We start from the raw sequence: 25,578 nt of genomic DNA, 5'->3' as shown, positions 1-25,578 counted from the left end.
TTAAATAACTTGGTAGCTAAGTGGGCTTCAAACCCATGTTTCTTCAAACCCATATAAGAAAAACTCAAGATGTAGCTTTTCTTCTCCTACCTTACCTTTCCCTCCCCATCTTCCACATTAGGGTTTCATAAGAAAGCAGAGAGCACATTGGATAAGTGAGGCAAGCTTAATAAAGGGAGTATATAGAAGGGTATTGGAGAAGACTCTTGAGAGTCCCTTAGACTGCAAGGAGATCCAAACAGTCCATTCTGAAGGAGATCAGCCCTGGGATTTCTTTGGAAGGAATGATTCTAAAGCTGAAACTCCAGTACTTTGGTCACCTCATGCAAAGAGTTGACTCATTGGAAAAGACTCTGATGCTGGAAGGAATTGGGGGCAGGAGGAGAAGGGGATGACAGAGGATGAGATGGCTGGATGACATCACTGACTGGATGGACATGAGTCTGAGTGAACTCCGGGAGTTGGTGATGGACAGGGAGGCCTGGCATGCTGCGATTCGTGGGGTCGCAAAGAGTCGGACACAACTGAGCGACTGAACTGAACTGAACTGATAGAAAGGTGTGGGCAGGGTTTAGACAGAACAACAAGGGATGGTGCAATTCCTTGGGGCTGAGTAATAACAATGCTGTTACCTGGGCTGAACAGAGGGAGTAGCAACCAGAAACTAGAGGGCTGTCCAATAACCAAGGCTGTGGCCTTGGTTCAAGGATACAACCAACCTGCAGGGACCAGGAGGAAGTCAGAGGAATATCCTCACTCTCCTTCTCCAGGAGGGAGAGCTCAGTTAACTGGGGCCTGGTGACTAGAAGCCAGATTCAGGAGTGAACCCTGATTCACACAGCCTTGAAAGATAGATTGTAACTGAAGAAAATTAGAATAATGAGAGTTGAAATATAAAAATCAGAGGGAAGGTATACAGGTTGGAAGAGTGAATAATAGGAGAAACTAGTTGGAATAATCACAAGAGAATTTATACAAATAGTTTTTCAAATCTTCTCAAGTTTTCTTTCTGTGTCTCTTTCTCCTCTGTGGTCTGCTGCCAGTGTCTCCTGTCGGCCATACACAAACAGGAACCAAGGACAAAAATGTCTACGGGTGATTGCGCATAGGCCAGCCTTGTGAGGCACAGGTCCTAAAGAACTCTGGAAGGGCAAATAGAAGACATTCCACACACCATCGATTCTCTGCTTCCTTCGACTCCAATGATCTTGCCAGGACTTTGGAAGGGACACGATTATATGGAAGTTAGCTATTTCTGGTACTGAGGATTTGTATGCCTATAGAAAGGAGGCTTGAGGAGTACATTAGACTCTAGGGCTCTCCATATGTTTCTGGGTCACTGATGCTATCAGCGTTTGACGACAATGAGCAGAGGCTGGAGATTTCAAGCGTGAGTGGTTCGTGCATTTTTTTGCTTCCTCCCAACCCACGGGCCTTTAGATTTCCCTTCTCCTACTCTGCTTTCAGCCATCCTTCCAAAGTCCATTTCCTTTTCCTTTCTCAAGATTCTTATCAACCAGGAACCATCTTTGGTTTGAACCATATTGTATCAAGAGCTGGAATAGAGCTAGGGAATGCCACATGGAGAGAACACTGGGATGAAGAAAAGGAACAATCTTGATCATTTTCAAAAGTTCTGAATCCCCAGCCAGGAGCCAGAAAGGGCTCTAAGGGAACAGAAGATGAGTGTGATTTCTGAATGAGCTAGAAATGAGGAAGAATGGAATAAGAACCATAGGACAGGAGGGAGAGCTCAGTTAACTGGGGCCTGGTGACTAGAAGCCAGATTCAGGAGTGAACCCTGATTCACACAGCCTTGAAAGATAGATTGTAACTGAAGAAAATTAGAATAATGAGAGTTGAAATATAAAAATCAGAGGGAAGGTATACAGGTTGGAAGAGTGAATAATAGGAGAAACTAGTTGGAATAATCACAAGAGAATTTATACAAATAGTTTTTCAAATCTTCTCAAGTTTTCTTTCTGTGTCTCTTCCTCACCCGTCTTCTCCACGCCATCTATTTTTTACATATTTAAACAGGAAAAAACAATCTGAAACAAAAGAATGAAACCTCCAACTTCCTTCCCACTTTGAGCCAGCTTTCCATTTTTGCACCAATAAATGAGTCTCTGGGAGAGTTCCTTGGTGATCTAGTGGTTACTTTCACTGCCAAAGCCTGGGTTCAATCTCTGCTCAGGGAACAGATTCCACAAGTCTCGTGGAGTGACCAAAAAATAAATTAATTACAAATAAGAAAAACAAATAATTCTTTGAAGTAAAACTTGGGAGCTCCCCACCTTTCCTTTGCTTATGAGCTAAGGGTTGGGTTTGGATATTGCTGTTGTATGAAAAAAGGGAGATGGGGAACAGCATACTGAACAGTATTCAGTGAATACCTCAGAGTCAGGTGGGAGGCCAGGCAGAGAACAACACATGTGAACAAGATACACCCAGGACAAAAACCAAAGTGCTCTGAACTAATTCTCATGAGGCAATTCATGCCATTTCACCCCTCCCCTAAAGGACAGTTTTCCAATGTCTTGCCGAGGAAATGGTCCCTTGCTCCTGGCTCTGGATGATAGAGTAAGAAACAGCTAATTGGGGTGGGTTGGTAACGTGAGTGTGCCAATCGGCCAGATACCCTCACATTTCAACCCCCACACCCCAGCCCCGAACCTGAGGGAGAAGCCCATGATTACTAGCAAAGGTGAAGTAAAAAGGGGTACAGACAGGGGTGACACCCACCCCCACCCTTAGTCTGTGAAGATGCTAAAAACACCAGTTGTCAATTATTTCCTTTTTTATTTCAGTTTTGGTTGTGAGTTACTTTTTTATATAACTTTATTTAAATAAATAATTAATGTTTAAATAAATAAAATTATATTTAAAAAGTAACAACAAAAACTGAAATAAAAAAGGAAATAATTGACAACTGGTGTATTTAATAATCTCCACAGACTGGAAGTGGAGGTGGTAACTTTATTTATTTGGCCTTCCCTGGTGGCTCAGATGGTAAAGAATCTGCCTGCAGTGCAGGAGGTCCAGGTTCAATCCCTGGGTCGGGAAGATCCCCTGGAGAAGGAAATGGCAACCCACTCCAGTATCCTTGCCTAGGAAATCCCATGGACACAGGAGCCTGGAGGGCTGCAGTGTATGGGGTCTCAAAGAGTCGGACACAACTGAGCAGCTAACAGATTGATTTATTTGGCTGTGCAGGGTCTTCACTGCTGTGTGAAGGCTTTCTCTAACTCTATAATGGAGACTGCGGGGGGCTACTCTCTAGTTGCGGCGCATGGGCTTCTCATTGCGGTGGCTTTTCTTGTTTCGGAGCACAGGCTCTAGACTCATGGGCTTCAGCAGTTGCAGCACAGAGGTTTATCAGTTGTGGCTCTCAGGCCCTAGAGCTCACTGGCTGCAAGAGTTGTGGTGCGTGGGCTTCAGCGGTTTCAGCTCCTGGGCTCTACGGACTCAGTACTTGTGGCGCACAGGCTTAGTTGCTTCACAGCAAGTAGGATCTTCCCAGACCAGGGATTGAACCCATGTTTCCCTGCATTGGCAGGCAGACTTTTATCCACTGTACCACCAGGAAAGTCCCTGAGTTACTTTCTTTAGATTCATTGAAAGTGAAAAAAACAGGAAGGAAGCATTCTATTTTTACTGTATTTATCCAGCTGGAGGAAAATTCTAATGTTGGTGAGAAGAGAAGGTTATGTGGTGTCTCTGGGCACTGTTTACCCTGACCACGCCCCTGGCCTGTGGTCAGAATTGACTCACACTTTCCACTTTAGTCCTAAAATCTCTGTAGAAAGGTGCTGTTCCCTGTTAGAGGAGTGCTCTCTAAAGCTTAACACCTATCCTCCCGCTGCAGTTTCACTGCTTTGTGTGTTCCTTCAGAGAATCAACCTTTCATATCTCTTTAGTAGTTCCAGAATTTGTAAGGGCTCTCATCACTGTGTTCTAGTTTTAATCTCCTTCCCATGGCACCCTTGCTTAGCTGTCTTGGGCTTCTGTCCCTAAAGTCAGGGAAACATTCCTTGAGAACAAGAGAAAGAAACAAGAGTCCTAAGCCTGAAGCCAAGACAAAAGAGAGGTAGTTTGTGGTTTGACATCTGTAAAGTCCCTTCACCTCTCCTCTAAGCTCTGATCTTGAGAATGGGCAAGAGCCACAGACCACTGCTGACCATGGTATCAGGCCTTCCCTCCAGAGCTACCACTAGAATCACAAAGAGCTATGGGAGACTTTGGAAGGGACCTGGGAGCTGGGAAAAGTTAGGAAGAACCATGCCAACCACAGGGGGGCACTGCATCCCTGGAGTGTGCAAGACCAACAAAGCAGAGAGGTCAGTCAAGGACAGCAAAGCCCCTCTCCCTTGCTCCCAGCAGACAGCATCTCTCCCTCTACTTAATTCTTGGGTTTCCTAAAGATGCAGACACATCTGTAGGAGAGAGAGAGAGACAGTCAACACCCATTCACACCCACCTCCATGGCAGATACACTGTCTGATATGTATACACAAATGTAATTTACTCCCTCTTCTGAGGAGTACCCTGATAACAGTGTTATCTTTTCAGGTAAATGTACTGAGAAGACTGGCCTTCCCTTCCATAATGAACAACAGCAGGTATTGCTGGTCAAGGCTGTAAGTTCTCTGCCTTTTCTGCATGTTTATCTAGGAGCTGGTTGGTCCAATGTTCCAATTATGCTGTTTTGTTTCTTTAGCATGGCATTTAAGCCCTGCTTGCTGTCTACCCTGTGTGTGGTTGGTCAACACCCTCACCATCCATAGCCAGCTCTGTAACTTCTGTATTTCTGTGTGTGTGCACGCGTGCTGTCACTTCCGTCATGTCCAACTCTTTGCGACCCAATGGACTGCAGCCTGCCAGGCTTCTCTGTCCATGGGATTCTCCAGGCAAGAATACTGGAGTGGGTTGCCATTCCCTTCTCCAGGGTCTGTATCTCTGCTAGTCACCTAATACTGCCCCCTTCTGATCCTGGCCTACTGCAATTAAGATACAGTTCATCCTGTGTTAGACAGTGAGGAAATGCTCAAGATTCAAGCATACATTCCACACTCCACTTTGATGCCAACGTGTCAGCACCAGATCTCAAGCTACATTAGTCCTTAGCTCAGTTCCAGAGGAAAGTGCAATTGCCTATGGCGTTTCTATTATATGAAGTAATCTAACAAATGACCTTGTAACAATCCATCTACAATCCTCTTGCCAGTAACACTATATGGTGCCTTCTCATTTTCACTTCTTGTGTCCCAAGAGCATAAGAATCAGCCTGCAACAGCCACAGACTATCTGAAGTCCTCTTGATCATTGTTCTTACTTGAAAAGCTTCTCAGAGAACCACACGCATAGTCTAATTAACTCCCTGATTCACAGAAGAGGAGAAATTCCTGAGAGGAAGTCCTCTCTTTTGCTGTAACTCTCCTGAAGGAGTCTTCAGATTGGGATCGACTATGAGCAATCCAACCTTTCTAGCAACTGCATGAGGCCTTGTCTACTGACTGTATCGATCAATCGAAAATGAAATCTATAGAACCTTAGGGAGGATCCCCCCAGAAAATGAGTCAAAAGATGTCCTTGGACTCTTGCGTCAGTTTTCTATGCTTCCTTCTTTAAATCACGATCTTGGTGATGTCTCTAAAATCCTATGGCATTTCTCAGTGGGCCAGTCTCTTAAGATCTGAGTTCCTCCTCTGGTCCCCAACTGGGATACCCTATCAATATCAAGGGCAATACCATGCTATTGGAGTAGGGACCAGTGACCATGAGGTCACATTTTATAGTGTGTCTACGCTATACAGGGGCTTCCCTGGTGGCTTAGACAGTAAAGAATCTGCCTCAAGAGTCCGGGGTTCAATCCCTGTGTCAGGAAGATCCCCTGGAAGAGGGCATGGCAACCCACTCCAGTATCCTTGCCTGGAGAATTTCATGGACAGAGGAGCCTGGCGGGCTACACACAGTCCATGAGGTCCACAAAGAGTTGAACACGACTGCGCGACTAACACTTTTGCTATACAAGCCCTGTCCTGTGGTTTTGTCACCTTGAGAAGAGAAATGTAAGGGCTGAGCAGGGAGAGGCAGAAAAGGGGCACGAGGCAGGCATATTCAGACCCAGAAGAATAATGGAGCTCAGATTCCTCTATAGTTTATTGTTACAGCAGAAGTTGTGGGAGACAGGAGGGCACCCCCCACATATAACACACTGTGGTCAGAGCCCCAAGGCAGCCCTTCCCACCCCCATGCCAAGCCCCAAGCAGCCATGCCCAGCTTGGCTCCCCCCCACCCCCCTCTAGACACACGCTGTCTAGATAGCTACCAAAGTTAGAGCAGCCGGTGGCCCCAGTCCCCTTCCTACTGCCCAGCTCCAGCCCCTCCGTCACATTTGTTCACCGCCCACCACCTCCCATTCCAACTTCCATTTCCACACTGAATGTTTCTGGCATGTCCTGAGGACCACTAACCCACCAGCAGCTCTCCCCTGTCACACGTTCATTGAGGCCCATGCCCTTCAGAGGCACGAAGGATTAATGCGACACCATGCCAGCTTTGGTGAGAGGAGCCCCAGCCCAAAGCCCCTTACCCTTGCAATCTGGGATAAGGAGGGAGAGTCTGGGGGAGTCACCACGGACAACTTCCACAACCTCTTGTCCCTTAGCTACAGACACCCAGATTAGGGAGCAGGGATACATGCCTTCTCCGCCTAACACCAAGATGAAGGAGAGGGATCATTTAGGGGTCTGGGTCCCTAAGAGATATTAGGACATCTCTCCCAGGAGCTGAGGGAAATCACAGGTTAGAGGTCAAGGTTAGGGTAGCAATCAAAGATCAAGGTCATCTCCCCACATGATCTGCCCAGCTTCCTGTGCTCACTTGGGCCCAGTGCCCTGGGCACCTCCCAGGTTAGTACTGGGGGAGGTGAGGGCTGGGTCCCACACCAGGACAACAAGGATCATTCAACAGGAGACCTCCATGGTGTGCCCTGGGGGCCCTGAAGAGAGAGTCCCAGACTCGCTGCTCTGGGACAGGGTGCGAGAGCGGGACCGGTTGCCATCAATGGATGCTGCGCTGGTCAGGGAGGCCGTGCGAGACCGGGACAGGCGAGTCATGCAGGATGAAGCCACTGTGGAGACGGAAGGGAAAGCCAGCAGTCAGAGCGGAGGTGGGGAGAGAAGCAGGCAACTCAGAGTGGGGTGCTTGGGTGGAGACGAGAGTTACAAATGGGGCCAGGGGTCAATGAGCTTGATTTGACAGACGGCGGTAAATCCAGGAACTAGCCTGAAGTGGTTCCTGCCCCCCGTGGCCCTCCCTCCTCCTATGCCACAACCTCTTGTCTTCATGACAGCCTCTGACCCCCATACTCACTATAGCCCATGCCCTGCAGGAAGTACTTGAAGGCCTCGGTCAGCTTGCCTGGCTGTGAAAGTAAAATGAGGAAAGGGAGACAGCAAAGTGAGGTTAGAAACTGAGCTGGAGCCCATAGCCATGGCAGGTTAGAGATGGGGTGTGTAGCAAAGGGTATAGTTCAGGGCCACTAATATCCCACCCCACGAATGGCAGGGACGCTCACCTGAGTCAGCTGGGGCTGCCCCCCAGAGTCAGCCATCTGTTCAGGAGAGAGTCATCCAGAAAAAGTGATATACATATACACCAATGAGCCATGCCGAGAGGTACGAGAGGGCTCTCTTCCCTAGGCTTCCCACTCCAGGCCGTTGGGGTGTTTTCTGTTTCTTTTACTCCACCCACCCACTTGCTCCCATGTAGGACCCTGGAAGCCAGCCTAGCAGCTGAATCTGGAGAAGATCTATGGCTCTGGACCAGGGGCCAAGAGTCAGGCTGAATATGGAATAGGGTTACTGACCTTGAGGAAAGAAGTCTGGGTGGGATCCAGTTTTGAGTTACATTCCACCTGGAGTAGGGAGAAGGTTGAATGAATGAAGTCACACTCCCAGTGGCCCCTCCCAACCAAAGAACCCAGAGGCCCAGACCCAATTCTTTTTTTTTTTTTTTTTTTAATTTTATTTTGCCCATACCCACAACATATGGAATCTTAGTTCCCCGACCAGGGATCAAACCCATGCCCCCCGCATTGGGAGCATGCAGTCTTAACCACTGGACCACCAGAAGAGTCCTCCAAATTCCTTTCTTATCAAGCCTCTGCCCATTTCCTTCTTGTCAGGAATCAACCTCTTATGCCCCAAAGTTACTCTCCCCGTCCCCAAACAGAGCTTGCTTCTTGGCAAGATAGCCCTCTGACTGCCACCCTCCTTCACCCACCCCAAGACTCCCTACTGACCACTGCATCTTCATGGGGTGCTTGGTCTCCTACCACCAGCATCACAGGGCACCTAGAGGCATAGTGTTGGGGAGCAGGTGGTAAGCCCCTGGCACTCCCTCCTCCGCCTCCTCCCAGAAGAACAGTTGGCTCCAAAGAGAAAATAACCTTCTGAACCCTGCTGACCCCACCAACAGAGTTCAAAGGGGTAGGACCTAGAGGGTGGTGGTTTGCTAAACAGGATAGGGGAAGAGGTGACAAGAAAATTCCCTGGCAAAAGACTCTCCTTCTAAAGGGTATAAGCGTCTACTAGGGGAAGATCCAGGGAGAGAGGCAAAGCTTTATCCCTTAAAGTCTTACTTGAGGGTGGTATCGCCTCCACGCACAAAGTTCAGGTCTCGGCGACTAAAGAGGGTTTAAAAGAAGAGTAGAAATTTTAGGCAAGCAGTGCTACCCATCCAGATGTAAGCCAGCTTCCCCATGAGGAAGCAATCTTCCTCCCCTAAATTAGAGTTGAATATTGGTGATTACAAGTGAGAACCGAAGGAGAAGGTGGCAGACAGGCCTCAAGCATGAGCCCTATGGTCACTTGTGCCCAAGTCCCTGGACAGAGGGCAGTGAAGGGGATGAAGGGCATGAGGACCAGAGATCATCTTACTTCAGGGAATCCAAAAATCCAAGGAAGTAACAAGAGAGAGATGGCCGGCTTCTCACAATTCTACCCCCCAAACCCCCGTCTGTCCTGCAGCTGCCCCCTACTGCCCAACAATCCCTGCCCGCCTCGCACAGCCTGCTTCCCCTCCCCTTGGCCCCTCTGTGCCTCCCATGACCCCCATTCCCGCTTCTACATTTCTCATCCATGCCCACTTACTTGTTGTAGCTGTTCCAGTACAGTTCAATGTTATCCAGGTTGGGGGCATGTGCAATGATATTTCTATACTTTTGTATCAACTCAGAATTTCCGGACAGCTCTTCCTGAAGGAAAATAGAGGGAGAATAAATAGGGCTGGGAAGAGAACTCAAAAACAGTTACTAGATGCAAACTTCCCTCCCCAAATCAGTCCCAATTAAGGAAATCACCCCACACATTCCAGTCCTTGCTGGTTCCGTCTACTTCTTCCATCTTCCACAACCACTTACCTGGCTGAAAAGATGTCCAAGGATCATCTCCGAAATGGAAGAGGTGAGACCTGTTAGCTATGAGGACAGGGCAGGTGAAAAAGCTCAGGACATTATGAGGAGTAGAGACCCAAGTTTCTTTCCTGCTCCTTCCCCCCTCCCTGAAGCTCACAGGCCAGCCAGTTATGTTGTTAGAGCCTAAATGGACCCACACAAGGGGAAGCCCCCTAAGATCTCAGTGCACAGGCCCCCCAAACCTTGTGGGCTGCCCAATCCATCCAGCCTTTGGCGTTGGGATCAATGTTGATGAGGACAAGACCCTCGACGGTATCAGGGTGGGTAAGCTGAGGGGCAGCAGAGGGAAGTTAGAGGCAGGCATGGACTTATCCCCTCCCCACTGAGCTCTGCCCACCCCAGGCTCCATGGGGCCTGCTTCCCACCCTCGTACGCACAGCCTCCCCCCAAGCACACACTGTTAACACTGCCTGAGCCTTGGACCTGCCTTTTGCTTATCTGGGTTTTTTTTTAATTTCTTACAGCGTATCGCGACAGGACGTAGGCCCCAGCTCCAACACCAATTCCAATTATTGTGGAGAAACTGTGAAAGGTAAATGTAGGTCTAATGGGTCCGGGTATCCAAAACTTTGACTCTCCAAACTCCTCACCCTCCTTCCTAAGGCCATGGGCATAAAGGACAGAAAGGGACCTTCCTTTGGGGGGATGCTGAAAAAGAAGGTGCTAAGGAGCTAAAAAATGGACACTGTAGTCTTTTACCAGCTCCCTCCAGGGAGAGTGAGTGTCTTGAAACACCCACATGCCAACCAACCAGACACTGTTTCCTATGTAGCTCTTTGTCCATTCTCAATTTTCAGGAGCTAGTTCAACTAGTTCTGTTTTCCTTCCTGGTTCCTCTAGAGGAACTGGGAAGGGGGGCACTTAAAGCAAGATATTAAAAAAGATACAACTTTGGTGAACAACAGGAAGTATCAGGAGAAAGAGCCCAAGAGGTGAACCACAGCTGCCCAGGGCCCTGATGCCCAGGAAAAGCCAAGGCAAGGACAGAGCCCAGGTGTCATCAGCACTAAGTATGCACCGAAGAGGCCACACCCGGCTTTCTTTTCCTTCTCTCACCCACTCTGCCTCGGTCTGGAGGAGGCACAGGGAGTGGGAGGGAAAGACAGGCTTGTCTGGTTCCTCAGGGACTGTGTCGCCCACTCCTCTTCTTCTCTAGCTTCCAGATCAGAGCAGACCTTCCTCAGCCTGAGGCAAGGCTAGGCACACAGCTCCCTTTTCTTCTCCTCCTCCCTTAGGGCTACTCTGCTGACTCAAGTCAGCTTTCCAAAGCCACCCACTTCCTCTCAACTGGAATAGACAACATCTAGTCCAGACAGAACTCGCTCAGGAGTTCTACGGACCGCCTTGTGCTGGAAAGAGAACTCTGGCTCGGAGGGGTCCCCAGGCCTCTCACTTTAAGTACTGCAGGATGCAAGGGATCATGTCTGCAAGCTGGTCCAGAGATGGGTACTGATACCTGGGGAAGAAAAGAACGTTAAGGAAAACACCAACCTGCCCCCATGGCCCCCACCTCCATGTCCTACTCATTCTCTCCCAGGGTCACCATTTGCCCTCCCCTTCCTCCTCCCTGATCCAATCTACTCCATACCTGCCATGTGCCTCACAGCCTGATGAGGAGGGAAGGAGCTAATTCTCACCCCAAAGGGAACACGGGAGCCCCCTCTTCCATGCCAGGGGCATCCACATGAACCCGCACGAAGTTCTGAATGATTTCCTGCATATCCGCAAATTGAAACAGCGGCTGGAAGCAGGATTTATCTAAAGAGAATCCCCATCACCCCAACAGTAGAGTCAGACGGGGAAAATGTCCCCAGGTCAGAATCCACCCTCTTTCTTTCATGCCACATTCAGACGAGGAGAGAACTTCCCCTTGACATGCCACATGGCTCCTTTCCCATACTGGCCCTTCCCCTCACACTGGAGTCTTGCCCTTCCCCTCACACTGGAGTCTTACCCTCCCCCTGCCCCACCAGCCTCTTCCCAGAAAGAAATGGGAGAGGAAGTGAAGGTCCTTACAGTTGAGTCCCACATCATGGTAGGTGAGTATCGCTGGCCGTTTGGGTTTGGGGGTGCCATAGACAGTAAAAGTGACAGAGCCATAAGGTGTCTCCACAGAGTGAGTCTGCAGGAAAACAGGTCACCGTCAGGCTGAGAGGAAAAGAGGCACGAGAGGAGCCTCCATGTAAGTCAGGGCGTTGAAGGGGTAGGGGCAAAAGAGAGGAAACTGGAGCCAAAAAGTAGAAGTAGGATCAGCAAGAATTTAGGTAAAAATGACACTGGAAGATGATTTAGGGGGTGGGAAAGAATAATGAAAGATCGAAGAGCATCAGGGAACTCAGAAAAGAGGGAGGAGAAGGCAGGAAAGCAGGGAGATGGGGACAGGAAAGGACTGGAATAGAAGGAGAAGAAGCAGAGAGAAGAAAACCAGGCAGGGGCCCCTCCTTCCTGGGGCGAGAAGAGCCCCTCCTCCCACCTGGGGCTGCCCCAAACTGTTACCTGTCCCTGGTCCAGGAGGATTCGGGCAGCTAACTCAGCCTCCTGGAGAGATACACACAGACAGATACACACAGAAACACACAGTAGAGTCACAGAGAGAGAGACAGACACAGATAAAAGAAAGGTAGGCAAAGAGGCCAACGGAGACCAATGACAGAAAGAGATTGACGAAAAAGAGACATGGAGAGGATGAAGGTTAGCATAGTGACAGGAAAAAAGCCTGGACTCTGAGCCGTGGTGTTTGGGGAGAGATAACATGGGGAGACGTGGAGAGCGTAGTGGGGTGTGAGTGACAATGAGATCATGAGTCTAGGAGGGGAAGAAGTGAGGGCTATGCTTCGAGGTCTGGGATTCCGGACTGGGAGTCAGGGGTCTCTGATAACCTTGGCCACCTCGGGTGTCTGCCCTGGCAACAGCGGCTTCTCCTCCGTGATCTGCACTTCCCGCAGCTCTGCCATGGTGACCTGGCAGGGTGAGGAAACACAGAGACTGGGGAGGCTGCCCCTACACCGCACGCCTCCCCCAACCCCTGGCTTCCTCTCAATACTGGACATTGCTGAGTGCGGAGGGCCCCAGGAGCTGAAGACTACTCCAGGACACAGAGAGAGGTGGTCCGGCACCCCCAGCTGTAGGGCCAGGCCGCTAGGAAAGAGGGCTTGGGGAAGAGGACTCAGGACACCACTTCCTTTCAGCCTGGCCATCCCAACACCCCTCACAACCGACACCTTCCGTACCCCCTCCCCTATCCTGGATGGAAATATCAGGGTGGGGCAGCAGGGCAGCTCAGGTTTCCCAGGCTATATTTAGGGGCCACCCCACACTCCTAGTTAGGTAGGGGGTGAAACTCGTGGCTCAGCGACTGGGTGCTCTAAAGATACCAAGGGATGGGTATCGAGAGTTCACCACTGACTGTGACCTTCGACTAAAGCGCCAAGGTCAGCAGCGCAAAGAGAAAGGGGCTAAAAATGACCTGAGTAACATGACCAAGGGGGGGAGGGGGAAACCAGAAAAGAAGGACAAGGGACATCTGTGTCCAACAGACCCAATGCCTCCCTTCCTCCCAAGACTCCTGACTTGGAATAAAGTAGCATGTATTCAACCTTTGGGGCCAGTGAGGAGCAGAGCACCTGTGCAGACCAGCAGAGTAAAAGACCAGCAGCGCGGAGGTGGGGTCACTTACTTGGCTCCTATTGGCTGGATGAAGTAGGGTTAGGGGTCAGGGTTCTCACTCCTCCTGGCTCTGGGGTCTGAGAAAACAAGGCAATGAGGTCAATGACATGGGAGACAAATCCTGGATCTTTTAGAGACAAAAAACCTAAGCCAAGACCTGGACTATCTGGGTCACCAATCCCTGCCAGGTCACTAACCCTCCCAATCTGTACCCACGAGTCCAGTGAACAAGTCTTCTCCAGGCTTCAGCTAGAATCATTACAGGCTGGCGTGGTCTGCCCGGCAACACAGCAGGTATCAGTCCAGGCTTGGGAAGCGGGGCGGGGGGCCGGGGGCGGGGCGGGGAGAGGAGAGAAGGAAGTGCTGATGTGGAGGAAAGAGCGTGTCTTATGTCAGAACCTCTGGATTCTACCCCAGGCTCTGCTGCTCCCACTGTGACCTTGGCTCTGTCTGTCACTACTCTTGCGCTCAATTTCTTATTTGCAAATTAAAGTGGGGACTAAGGGATCCCCAAGATTTTTGACAGCTCTCGAGTGAGATGGGGTGGCAGAGCACGACTGTTTCTTTCCACCATTAAAAAAAAATTTTTTTAAGCCTCGTGCTTTCGCTTCTCTCCTCCACCCAGTTTCGGTGTGGGTCCCGAAAGTGGAGAAGGGGTGTGTAGGGGGCGTTTCCACAGTCTCTCCCCAGCGTGCCCCGACAACCCGCAAGGGCCGAGAGTCAGCTGGGAAGGGATGGGGAGGACAGATGGAACTGACTGGGCCCAGCCCCCGGAACCTGTCCCTCCGAGTCCCCTCGCTGCCATCCGCGTGGGGACTGACAATTCGCGCGGCTGGCGCGGAGAGCCCTGGACCCCGAACTCAACTTCGTGCACGCCCTAAACACGCCCTGCAGCCCGCGGAGCCTCCGCCTCTGTACGCCGCGGCCTCGCGGCCCTGTGGGCCGGCTCCTGCCCACAAGCCGTACTCTCCGAGGCGTTGGGATCCAAGCGCCTCCCGGCACCCCCAGGTGCCAGCCTGGCCCCGCGGCCCCACTCCCGCCCTTCCCCCTACCTGCTGCCGCCGCCGCCGCTTCCACCTTCACTTGCCTTTGACTCCCCGGCCCGCCCCGGCTCGGGCTCCCCACAGACCCGCCCCCGGCCCGCCCCAGCCCGCCCACCGGCCGCCAGCTCCCCGCAGATCCGCCCCAGACCCCTGGTAAACACGCCCCCCTTCACCCCGCCCGGAGCCTCCCACAGCTCCGGGAGGGGCAGCGCTGGGGGCCCGAGGGGAACTCTAAAGAAAGCCAACTGCTGGGTGCTTCCAGACTTCGGCCCGCGCTCCCCACAACATTCACTACCCGCCCCCGCCCCGACCCCGGCAACCGGGCGGCTGTGGGTGTGGGGGATCCCTTAGTCCCGTGGGGGACCCCCACCCCCGCTCTCAGCACCGCCCCCACCCGTGATCTGGCCCTGCCTGTAGCACTCAGGCTCCTTCCTGCGCCCCGACTCCGAGGTGGGAACGGGTAAAAGGGAGACGAAGCCAGGGTGCTGGCACCCCACGATTTTTACTCCACCCGCCTGGAAACAGAGGGCTAGGCCAAAGAAGGATCGCTGCTGAGGAGGCGAGGGTCTCGACCGCGGAGAGGGGAGGTGTGCCTGCACCGACTAGGGAGTGGGGGCGTCGAGGGCGCGGGAGTTACAATTTCTGGGCGCCCAGGGTCCTGGTACCTCCTCTCTCTGCAGTGTCCCGGCGACTGCTCTCCGGGTTGCTCCCTGAGAAGTTGGAAAACAAGGCGGGGAGGGAGGGGGGGGATGCGGGGGGCCGCTATAAATAGAGGGAGATCGCGGGAGGGGGGGCAAAGGATGGCCAACGGGGACTCCCGGGTCAAGGCCCCAAGGAGGGGCGGAGGAGGGGCCAGGACCCCCAGGGGTGCTGACTCTTGGGTAAACAGGCACAGGGGTGGAGTTAACTCTGTGGAAGTGGGGTGGGGGTTTAGGGAGGACGCAGTGTCCCGGGCTGGGACCCAAGAGACCCTGTGGCTTCAGTGCTAACCCCTTCTATTCTGGCCCAGAGAAGGAGGCCGGCTAGGGCCAGCCAAGGCAATGGTTTCTCAGGGACTGCGGCGTCTCTTAGGGCCTGGGTGGGTGTGACGGCCTGGATCCCTCACTCACCCTGCTCTCTCCCCACCTATATGCACCCTCCCTGTGCCCCTCGGGGAAAAGTCACCCAGAATGAGATAGTTATGAGGCTAAAGGGATTCAAAGTTGTCTTACACAAAAGGACACAGACTGGATTTCTCCCCACCTGCGCCCTTTCCAGGTTCCCTTCCCCCAGAGGTCCCCACCCCATCCTCCTTCAGCCTGGTTCCTGAGTTGCCATTTCGGGGGCTGGGCGCCAGGCCAGTTGGGAACAATGGCCAATGGAACTGGAGCTGCCAACTGCAACACCAGCTCAGACTGCCCCCCCAAGACCCCTAAATTGCTTTCCCCCTCCTGCCTGGGAACCACCCCCCACAACCACCCTCACCACCCCCTCCCATCCAAGGAACATCAATGCCCCTTTCATCCCCACTTGGCAGGGTCTATTGGAAAGGAGGGGCCAAGAGGGAGGAGGTGACCCAGAGTAGATCCCGACTAATCAAATCCAGCTTTTAACAACCCCAAACCTAAAGGATTCCCTCTAGACTCCCCAATTTGGGGCACCCAAGTTTTCCTCCATTCCCTTCCCCACTCCCTTCATAACCATTTACCCAGAAACTGACACAGAAGCTGGGCACCCCTGGCTCCTTGCCTAGTCCCCTCTCCCCTCTGGATGCCAGTTTAACACTCTCCTGGACAAGGAAAAGCCTGCTGGAATTGGGACTGTAGATAAAAATGCATAGGACAGAAGAGAGCTCTCCCAGCCCAGCTGGAACTGGGGGAGAAAAGAGAGCCTACAGTGAGAAATTCTGCCTGCTGCCTCCTCTGATGTATCTAAAGTAGGTCTTACTTGGAGTGGGGGAGGGAAGGACCTGGAGGTTCCAGCATCTAAATCCGTCTCTGGGTCAGGATGACTCAGGGGGAACCTGATAAGGGGCCTACGCAGGGGCGTAGGGCAGGCAGGAGTCAGGAAATTTCCACTGGGATCTGTTTGCTTCCTAGGCTAGGGGTCTCAGCCTGCCACAGGCAGTAAGAGGCTGCTTCTGCTCTAAGATGGGGTCCCTCCTTATCAGGGCAGATCTCAGCCTGGTCCAGTGTCAGTGGCCCAACAAGAACAATTTCCCTAACTTCCTTCTCTTGGACCAAGAAGCAGCTTCAAACTATACCTTCCAGTTGGCAACAATAAGGACCTGCTCTGCGCAAGCCACTGTATAGATGGAATTCAAAGAAGTGTGAGTCTAGTCATACCTCTCTAGAGCTTAGGATCCAGTAGTTGAGAGAAGATACAAAGATAGAAAACGTTCAGAATGACGTAATAATATAAGGTTAATTGTTTACACAATAAGTGCTATAGGAAGAGTTTCCCATCCTTTTCAAGTGGGAGATCAGAGACTTCCATTCCCAAATGATGATTTTAAAATCCCCTGATGGAGACCAACTGTGAATTCAGCAAATACTTTCAGGTAAGTTTGTTCAGTCTTCTGGTAATTGTAACATCTATGCATGTATGCACTTACATGTGCAAAGTTTATTATTTACTCAATGACCAGTCTTCTGTGTGTGTGTGTATATATATATATATATATATATATATATATATATATATAGGTTCCACAGGCCCTCAATAACTCAGAAACCCTTGCCCAAAGAGGCTTCAGCCCACAGGCTAAGAACCATTATCTTAGTATAATTCAGAGAAGGAAAGGGTTTTGTTCTTAGGGTAAAGCATCCTATGAGAAGTACAGTACAGTACTTGCGTGAGAAGGAGGGGCATTCTATTAAGGCAGAGAGACCATAAAGGAAAGTTTAGGGACAGAAATACACAAGTTAATTTGATGAACTGCACAGTAGCTACTACGTGGAAGATAATTCCTACATAGTATCCCCCCCAATACTATAAGATAAATATTATTGTCCTCACTGTACAGATGAAGAAATTAAAGCTCAGAGGTGTTTAGTCTCTTGCTCAAGGCCACTCACTTGTAAATGATTTATCTAGGACTTAAATCCCTGGATTCAATCCTCTCCAAAGTTATTCTGTCTCTACCAGGCTTCAGGTAGCCTCTGCAGCATAGAGTGATTAGGTCATTATGGCCACAAATGCAGAGTAATACTGATGAAATGTGACATCTGGTAAGGTGGATTGGAGCCAAGTGTGAAGGTCCTTGAATGACAGGTGAAAAGGGTTGACTCTTCAAAACATTTTGAAGATCCAGAGTGTTCTTGATCAGGAACAATGGATAAGTAATTGTTTTGTGAAAATAATCTGATTGGGAGCGGAGGGTTAAGAAGAGATGGATTATGGAGTGGTTGAGGGTAAGGCATTTGACTTAGGAAAGAGGTCATTTAGAAGCCAGAATAATCAACTAGATATGAGATGACAGGGACTTGAATAAAGAGTGGGAGTAACAGGAATGGAAAGGAAGGAGTGGATTTATAAGACAAGGGAATTACAGAAATTGGTGACTGATTAGATGGGATGGGGAGGGAAGTCACCGACCTAGTGGCTCTATTTTAGGAGCCATGAAGTTCATTCCTCTAGATGGTTTCCAGCAAGAGAAAAGGCCAAAGAGAAACTCCTTCTGAAAGAAGAAACAACACATGTAGTAAAAACTGAGTAAAATTACAGCATTACTTTAAAAAGAGAGGGGAGGGCATTCCCTAGTGCTCCAGTAGTTACTCAGAGCCTTCACTGCCGAGAGCCTAGGTTCAGTCCCTGGTCAGTGAACTAAGATTCCAGAAGCCATGTGGCATGGGAAGAAAAAAATATCCCTGACCTGCATAGAAAATTAAAATTATCTGGAAGATTTTGAGAGTCTGAGGCTCACCCTCACCCTAACCCAGCCAGGTGTGTGACCCTACAAGGCCCACACTCTTTCTGTGTGGGGCCCAAACTGGAAGCCATTTCAAGTTCCTATTGAGCCTGGTCTGCCAAAGCCAGTGGGATTCTCCATGTGGGTCATTAACCCGGCCAGGAGATGAAAAAGGGACAGTGCTAGACTGATGTCAACCTGTTTCCCTTAACTCCTTCCCTGAGCTCTCCTCAACTTTTGTTGAGGGACAGAGTATAAGACAGTTTAACTAGGACCAGAGGACTGGTTCAAGCAGGGCTGAACCAATGAGGGAAGCTTGGTCACTTGCAGAGATCAGGAGTTTGGTAACATGCTCAATGCAGCATGCAAGGTAGGGACACAAGACCCCCTCCCCCAAGATTAGAGCTGTAACAGGGGCTGAAAATGATGTCACATAAACACTGCTGAGGTCACAGAAACTTCCCTCTCCTCCCCTGTCTCCCTCCCCACTGCCCCCCAGTCTCCTCAGCCAGCCGGCTCCCACGGATCTGCACACACTTACCTACAGAGGCTGGTTAGGGTCAGACACCATCCAGGCACTCTCAGGTACACAGAAGTGGTGGGGAAGTGGTTGGCAGTGGTGATTATTCAGTATGTAGGATCCACACTAGTATCCCTCGTACTGGGAACAGTAGGTTGGACGGGTGTGTTTGTTCCTGTTGCTGATTCTGATTTTACTGTAACCTTCATCATTCTTACTCCTCAGTCCTCCCCCCTCCCTCACCCCCAAGCCTCCCCCCTTACTGTCCTCCCCTACCTCCCGTTGACCATGGCATCAGAAGCAGAAAGAACGTTCCAGCGGTTTGCTGTCTTTGGAGAATCGTCAAGCAGTGGCACTGAAATGAACAACAAGAACTTCTCCAAGCTGTGCAAAGACTGTGGCATCATGGATGGCAAGACGGTCACCTCCACTGACGTGGACATCGTTTTCAGCAAAGTCAAGTAAGGGACCACAGACGGGTGTGGGGGTGGTGAGTAAAACAAGCAAGGTCATGGGATGTGGCAGGGTTTCCGCAGTAGAACATTTGTAACAGGTCTCCTGAGCACCTACTGGGTGCCTGGCTCTGCTAGGCCCTGACCTCAAGACATTCAGTGTATAGAGGCCCCGTCTGAGTAAGAGGAGGGCTGGACCTTGGAAAGCAATGACTTCATGTTCCCCAGTTCCTGGATTTCTGTCTTACTGACCAGGGCCAAGAATGCCCGAACCATCACATTCCAACAGTTCCAGGAAGCAATGAAGGAACTGGGCCAGAAGCGATTCAAGGGTAAAAGCCCGGATGAAGCCCTGGAGAACATTTATAAGCTCATGGAGGGCAAGGACCCAGCTACCACTGGTGTTACTGTGAGTGACAGACTTCATTCCTAACCCTGACTCTGCTTCCCTGAGTCCCTGCTGCTCTCATCTCCCCTCCTCTGCACCAATGTCCCCAACCCTTTTCAATAGCAGAAGGGAGACGGGGCAGAAGGCCTTTGGGCACTTTTAGAGATCATCGAGTCATTTCAGAAGTGAGGAAACCGTGAGAAGTGACTTACCCAAGGTCCACAGCGATTTTATTTATTTACTTATTTTTCTTTTCACACCTATTTTAATAGTAAAACTTAGACTCATTCCCAAGTATCCAGGATCTGGGCCAAGCCACCAGGGCCAGGTGGCTTTGGGGAAACACTGAGCACAGAGCACATGCTACCTGCTCCCTACTCCTCTTTGCGCTCTTATGTAAGGTCTAATATCTGACCTCTTGCCTCGACCCACCTTTCTGTTCCCTATTTATCCCCTCTGTACTAAAAGCTCTTTCTACTGTGGGTTTCAAATAGGGCCTTCCCAGCAGGACAGAGGGGCTTCCCTGATGGCTCAGATGGTAAAGAATTTGCTTGCAATGCTGGAGACCTGGGTTTGATCCCTGGGTTGGAAAGATCCCATAGAGGAGGGCATGGCAACCCACTCCAGTATTCTTGCCTGGAGAATCCCCATGGATAGAGGAGCCTGGAGGGCTACAGTCCATGGGGTCACAAAGAGCTGGACAAGACTGAGCGACTAAGCACAGCACAGCAGGACAGAACTTATGTTTTAGGTCTGCGGTTGAAGTCCTCTGGCTGCAGCCTAGTCAAAATAGCTTCTCTGGAAGCAGAAAAATCCACACACACCTCCCTACTCATTCCCATGCCCCGGATTCCTTTCTCACGAGTGGATGGCTTTTATCATAGTTCCTCCTCTCGTCTGCACCTGAGCCCTAAGCAGGCAGCACCATGCCAGGGGTTGAACATTGGCTCAGACAACTAATAAAACTACTCGAAGGCCATTTCTAGAGAAGGGCTGTGACAGTGGAGGGGAAGGAAGGGAGAAGGCTCAGGCTCCTCACCCTCTGGCCCATAGAAAGCGACAACAGTGGGCGGGGTGAGCCGGCTGACGGACACCAGCAAGTACACCGGTACCCACAAGGAGCGCTTTGACGAGAGTGGCAAGGGGAAAGGCATCGCGGGACGGGAAGACGTGACTGACAACTCAGGCTACGTGAGTGGCTACAAGGGTGCTGGCACGTATGATAAGAAGGGCAGCAACTAGGGAGTAGCCTCATCTTCGCCTGTTGGCCCTTGACCCTGCATCTTGAACACCAGGGAGCTTGGAGGGGACAATAAACATCTGTGTGTGCAGCAGTTCATGAGCTCCGTCTTCCACCCGGGGAAGGATGAGGGACCCTTGGTGCAGAAACAGAGAGAAGAGCCGAGAAACCCAAGGGTAGGCCTTCCCAGAAGCACGTCCTTCGTTCTACTTGGCCTCCTCATCACTGGGTAGCATCCCCCTCAACAGCTCCTAAGAACATGGCTGAGGAATATACTTGGAGATAAGCGATAAACTAGCTGTGGAGGCAAAAGTATTTGCTAGTTGTGCTCACACATTACCAGTATCCATCACCCCCAGCATCCCAAAGGGGAGTAGCAGTTCCCGATTTGACATAGCACGGCCCAAATACTAGCAATGAGACCGTTCCCTGTCCCTCCACCTTCCTCATCTGCTGCAGTCCATGTTCTGTTGGGGAAGAAATAGACACCAGAGATCTGGTGGCCAAGGATCAAGGATCTACTTAGCCTAACTCCTATTATGAGCTTATTCTAGAGCTAAGGGTTTCGCTGGTGGCTCGAGAATGTGCCTGCATTGCTGGAGATGTGCAGGAGACATGGGTTCTATCCTTGGGTCAGGAAGATCCCCTGGAGTAGGAAACGACAATCCACTCCAATATACTTGCCTGGAAAATTCCATAGACAGAGGAGCCTGGTGGGCTACAGTCCATGGGGTCGCAAGAGTCAAATACGACTGAGCACACAACACAACAAGGGTAAGGAGACTTCATTTTCAACCCAGTCCAGAGCTGAGTCTTACCCCACCCACCTCCATCGTGGTAGATGTGGGACAGAAGATCCTACTGACCCTACTGCCAAAGGGTGGCCCAGGAAGATGGCCAGAGGTGGGTGACTTCCAGGACTCTGAGAGTAGGAGTTCTGATGCATTGCAGGAAAAGTAATGAAATCAGAACTAATTCAGATGTGCTTTTTATCTTTTTATTTTGCAATGATTAGACTCACAGGCAGATGTAAAAAAAAAAATACAGAGAGATCCCATGTATCCTTCTCCCAATTTCATCCAATGGTTGTATCTTACATAATTCAAATATGGTTTTAAAACCTTCTGTGACCACAGCTGAGCCCACTTCATCCCTGCCTTGTCAGAGGCAGATCCTGGATTTGGGGGGATATCAGAAGGAGCTTCAGGAAGGAAAAGGATGCAGGAATCTCTGGGAGAACAGGTCAGAGAAGATAACTTAAAACTCCAGTGGTCCAAGGCGAGAAGGATGGAAGGAAAAGAGGTCAGAGAAAGAATACAGGATGACTAAAGAGGTTGGAGGTGTTGCGGAGAGACTGAGAGCTGAGGGGGATGGCCTGGAGAAATGAAGCTGATATGAGTCTAAGACTCTTAGGGAGCGTCCTACAGCTAGAGATAGCCACCATACGGGTGAGCGAGTGGAGGGAATCGTAAGGGAGATGGGGAAGACCGAGAAGGGAAAGGTGGCAGGGAGAGGATTTGAGACTCGGAACCGGTGCCATGGTGTGAGCTGAGGCTCTGGGACTCCGGCCAGGATTCAGGATCTGGCCCAGTAGATGGACAGTCGCTGCCAGCTGGACACAGTCAGCTTCTTGGGTGGGTAAAACGGTCTGTGGGAGAGCGAGAACGGTGGCGGGGGTGGTGGGAGGAGGGAAACAAGACGGAAAAGGCCTAGAAGACAGTACAATGTTGCATGGTGACCAAAAGTCTGGACATACTTCCTGCCTCCCTGGTCTCTTGGGAGGGGACTCTGCCTGCCTGTGAAGCCAGAAAGGAAGCCTTGTACCAGGAATCTGAGCTTCAGGAGTGGGGACAGGCTAGTGTGTGGCAGTGGCCATGCACGGGGAGTTGCGGGGGTGGTTTTAGACCGAAGGCTTCCCTTCCTAGTAGAGGCCAATGATATCTATGGGTTCACCATCATACTTTTCAGAGCAGAGCAGATAGAGCCTTTGGTTGGTCAGGGTGCTGTTGTAACGGCAGCTGGTCGGCGGCTGTCTGAGGTACAGGGAGCAAATTGTGAGCGGGATGGAGTCCTTGGTGAGCGTGCAGTATTCATTGTAATTCTCACAGAAGCTCTCACTGTATTTGCAGAACTTCCAGATGACTGTCCAAGGGGCATGTAAGACATAATGGATCCTTGGGCAATACCAGCTTTCTTGCCTGCCCCGAACATAGGACATCAGACCATTGCAGTAACCTTGGAAACCTTGGGCGTAGGTAACCTTGGGATAGTCAACGTGTAAGGTACGGAAGTTCTTGATGGCAAGCTGAGTCTTGATGTTTTCAAGCAAAGCTGTCCCTAGAACAACCTGGAGGAAGAGGAGCTGGGCCACAAGTGGTGCCATTCTTCCTGCTGGCAGAATTAAGGTGGTTGGAGAGAGAGGTGGCTGGCTGTCCCTGCCCAGAGCCTCCAGTGTGCCCCCAGCCTCCCCAGTGCGCCCTCCCCTATGCCTTCAAGGCCCAACTGTCCCTCAGAGATCATGCAGCCCAAGTCCTCATGCATCAGAGAGAGGAGACATTTGCCCAAGGTCACCCCGCTGGTCGGCCACCTCTAACCATTCCCCATGTCCCTGGGTCTACCTTAGAATCTCAGCTTCACCCCATCCATCTGGGAGCTGTGACACTTACGAAATAAGAGGTCCAACTGGTCCTTGGGTAAGAGGCTCTTCCTGGTTACCCTGGCCTGGTTAGTCCTTCTGGTAAAAATGCAGAGGGTCCAGAAGTGACAGGCTCAGCAGCACTTCCCTGACTGCAGCTTAGGAGGGATGGGAGCTGGAAGGCAGCAGGACAGAGGCGGAGTCTTCCTGCCTGAGGCTAAGGACAGCCAACAGGTGAGAGAAGAGGCTAGAAAGGTTGGTGGATAAAGACTGGTGTGGGAGGAGGGCATGTCCCCTGGGATTGAGGAGCCCCTTGGGCTGAGGGGGCTGGATGAGGAGGAGGAAAGAGCCATTTACCTTCTGCTCTCCTCCTCTCTGGTGTCATCAGAACACTAAGTTCCAGTCTCCTTGCCAGAAATCCCCCGGTTCTTAGGCTTCCTTTGATGTCTTCTCTGGTTCACAGGCCCTGCTCCCGTGGAAAGGTGATAAGGAAAGCACTGTCATGTTTCTGAGAAACAAGGTGCTGCTTATTCCTGACCCTCAGAGAACAGCGGGTCTCCCACTCTCTCATCCCACTCCTGGGGGCCCCAGGGCCACATATACAAGGGAGCCTCCCTGCCGCCTGAGTGCTGGGCTAAGAACCAAAGACCATTCTGTGGACCCCTCACCGTCTCCGTCACCGACTGCACTCCAGTGGTGATCACGCTGACCTTGTAACCTCAGGCCCTTTAGCGTCAGGGCACTCCTGGAAACTTATGAGTGCTGACCCCGAAGGCTCAAACTTGTCAGGTGGAAGTAGACAGCGTCGCCTGGGCTGGAGGCGGTGTGGGCCGGTGCCCAGTAGATCAGATTCTTGCTGTTTAAAAAAAAAAAAAAAAAAGGGCCAGGCTACTAAATCGTTTTCATCAACCCCTGCCCCTTCACAGTCCTGGACTTCCACGGGCTTCTCGGCCTTGCCTCCAGCACCTGTTGTCCAGGTTGTGTCTTAGGACAGCTTACCATTCTCTCCCTGGAGAGCAGGAAAGGGGAGTCAGAACAGAACCCTGAGTGTTCCAAGGCCGGTGTGTGATTCACAAGGGGTAGGGGGAATGGGGAGATCCACGGGTGTTCCTCATTCACAGCCCCCCTTAACCTTGCTCTTTGTTTTTTCTTTTAAGAAATTTTCTTTTTATTTATTTATTTATGGCTGTGCTGGGTCTTCATTGCTGTGCACAGGCTTTCTCTACTTGCAAAGAGCAGGGGTTACTCTCTGGTCATGACGCACAGGCTTCTCTTTGCAGTGGCTTCTCTCGTTGCAGAGCGTGGGCATACAGGCTTCAGTAGTTGCGAGACTTAGTTGCCCCAAGCCATGTGGAATCTTCCTGCGCCAGGGACCAAACTGGTCACTCCTGCATTGGCAGGAGGATTCTTATTCACCGCGCCACCAGCAAAGTCCAAACTTGCTCTTTCTGACAACACAAGGCAGACTCCAAAACCAAACCCATCCTCCTCCAGCTTGCTTTCCCTCCTGCCTTGTCTGTTTCCTCAGTTACCTCTGCAAGAAATCTGAGAATGATCCTCCACCTTACCCTCTCCTGAATCCCATCCATTTGGAGGCAGTACTACAAGATGGTTAAGAGCAAAGCTTTTGAGCCAAACAGACCAGGAATTGAATCCTGGCTCTGATGCTTCCAGGCTGTGCACCATGGATCTTAGTTCACTAAACCAGTATAAGTTTCAGTTTCTTCATCTGTCAGTGAGAATAATATTCCATACCTTGAAGCAGTATTAGGATTCATGAAGATGTATATCAGGAGCTCTTAGCTCAGGGCCTGGCACTGGTATGAGCTCGAGTCCATCAGTCACGCAGCCCTGACAATCTCTTAACTAAAATTTTAGTTTTAGTTAACTAAAACTGTCTCTTCCATTCCTATTCCTTCTCCTGCTCAGGATCTCCTTCTCTTGGACACGACACACTCTCCAACCACAAGAGGACTCTCCATCTCATAGGGCAGAAGACCTCCGTGACGTGGCCCCCACCATGTCTCCAACTGCATCTCCATCCCCGCCTGCTTCCACCACATCTTGTTCATCTTATCTCCTCTACCCAGAATGCTGCTCTCTCCTCCCACTCTCACCCCCACCCTCAGTTCTTCTGAACCAGTTCATGTGGAGATCAACCCAGAGGTCATGTTTAAGAAGCCTCTGTTTGGAGCATCTCCTTAGGGAAGTGTGCACAGCTAGGCAGGTGAGGGGAAAGCCCACACAGGCAGGTGGTTCATCTG

The 25,578-nt window shown here is 50.9% G+C and overlaps 3 protein-coding genes across 15 annotated transcripts; 1 reads left to right on the top strand and 2 right to left on the bottom strand.

Annotated features, from left to right (window-relative positions):
- Positions 1–6,138: 6,138 nt before the first annotated feature.
- On the bottom strand, positions 6,139–14,957 carry NDRG2 (NDRG family member 2). Of its 10 annotated transcripts, none has more exons than XM_027553383.1 (17): positions 14,856–14,957; positions 13,158–13,224; positions 12,361–12,441; positions 11,978–12,019; positions 11,498–11,603; positions 11,119–11,239; positions 10,875–10,937; positions 9,944–10,004; positions 9,664–9,750; positions 9,428–9,484; positions 9,159–9,262; positions 8,648–8,692; positions 8,309–8,360; positions 7,874–7,921; positions 7,583–7,618; positions 7,378–7,429; positions 6,139–7,135 (listed from the first exon to the last, which is right to left on the bottom strand). In XM_027553383.1, exons 3-17 carry the CDS (start codon positions 12,433–12,435, stop codon positions 6,969–6,971), a joined length of 1,116 nt encoding a protein of 371 aa, XP_027409184.1. In that variant the 5' UTR covers positions 12,436–12,441; positions 13,158–13,224; positions 14,856–14,957; the 3' UTR covers positions 6,139–6,968. The 10 variants fall into 10 exon arrangements, with proteins under 10 accessions (XP_027409184.1, XP_027409185.1, XP_027409186.1 ...); XM_027553384.1 differs by lacking the exon at positions 14,856–14,957 and adding an exon at positions 14,200–14,289; XM_027553385.1 differs by lacking the exon at positions 14,856–14,957 and adding an exon at positions 13,360–13,445.
- Positions 14,958–16,881: 1,924 nt separating this feature from the next.
- Positions 16,882–24,194, top strand: TPPP2 (tubulin polymerization promoting protein family member 2). Of its 3 annotated transcripts, XR_003513043.1 has the most exons (5): positions 16,882–19,060; positions 19,307–19,460; positions 20,493–20,630; positions 22,809–22,961; positions 23,778–24,194. XR_003513043.1 is itself a non-coding variant. In XM_027553397.1 (4 exons), the coding sequence occupies exons 1-4, from the start codon at positions 18,888–18,890 to the stop codon at positions 22,845–22,847; spliced, it is 504 nt and encodes a 167-aa protein (XP_027409198.1). In that variant the 5' UTR covers positions 16,882–18,887; the 3' UTR covers positions 22,848–24,194. The 3 variants fall into 3 exon arrangements, 2 of the variants coding, with proteins under 2 accessions (XP_027409198.1, XP_027409197.1); XM_027553397.1 differs by having other exon boundaries at positions 22,809–24,194; XM_027553396.1 differs by lacking the exons at positions 22,809–22,961; positions 23,778–24,194 and having other exon boundaries at positions 16,883–19,060; positions 20,493–20,773.
- RNASE13 (ribonuclease A family member 13 (inactive)) lies at positions 21,372–23,431 on the bottom strand. Of its 2 annotated transcripts, none has more exons than XM_027553399.1 (2): positions 23,346–23,431; positions 21,372–23,067 (listed from the first exon to the last, which is right to left on the bottom strand). In XM_027553399.1, exon 2 carries the CDS (start codon positions 23,060–23,062, stop codon positions 22,601–22,603), a length of 462 nt encoding a protein of 153 aa, XP_027409200.1. In that variant the 5' UTR covers positions 23,063–23,067; positions 23,346–23,431; the 3' UTR covers positions 21,372–22,600. The 2 variants fall into 2 exon arrangements, with proteins under 2 accessions (XP_027409200.1, XP_027409201.1); XM_027553400.1 differs by having other exon boundaries at positions 21,372–23,070; positions 23,346–23,426.
- Positions 24,195–25,578: the final 1,384 nt, after the last annotated feature.

The sequence above is a fragment of the Bos indicus x Bos taurus genome, chromosome 10, assembly GCF_003369695.1.
Source record: "Bos indicus x Bos taurus breed Angus x Brahman F1 hybrid chromosome 10, Bos_hybrid_MaternalHap_v2.0, whole genome shotgun sequence".
Taxonomy (NCBI): Eukaryota; Metazoa; Chordata; class Mammalia; order Artiodactyla; family Bovidae; genus Bos; species Bos indicus x Bos taurus.
This window is presented reverse-complemented; position numbering and strand designations above follow the sequence as displayed.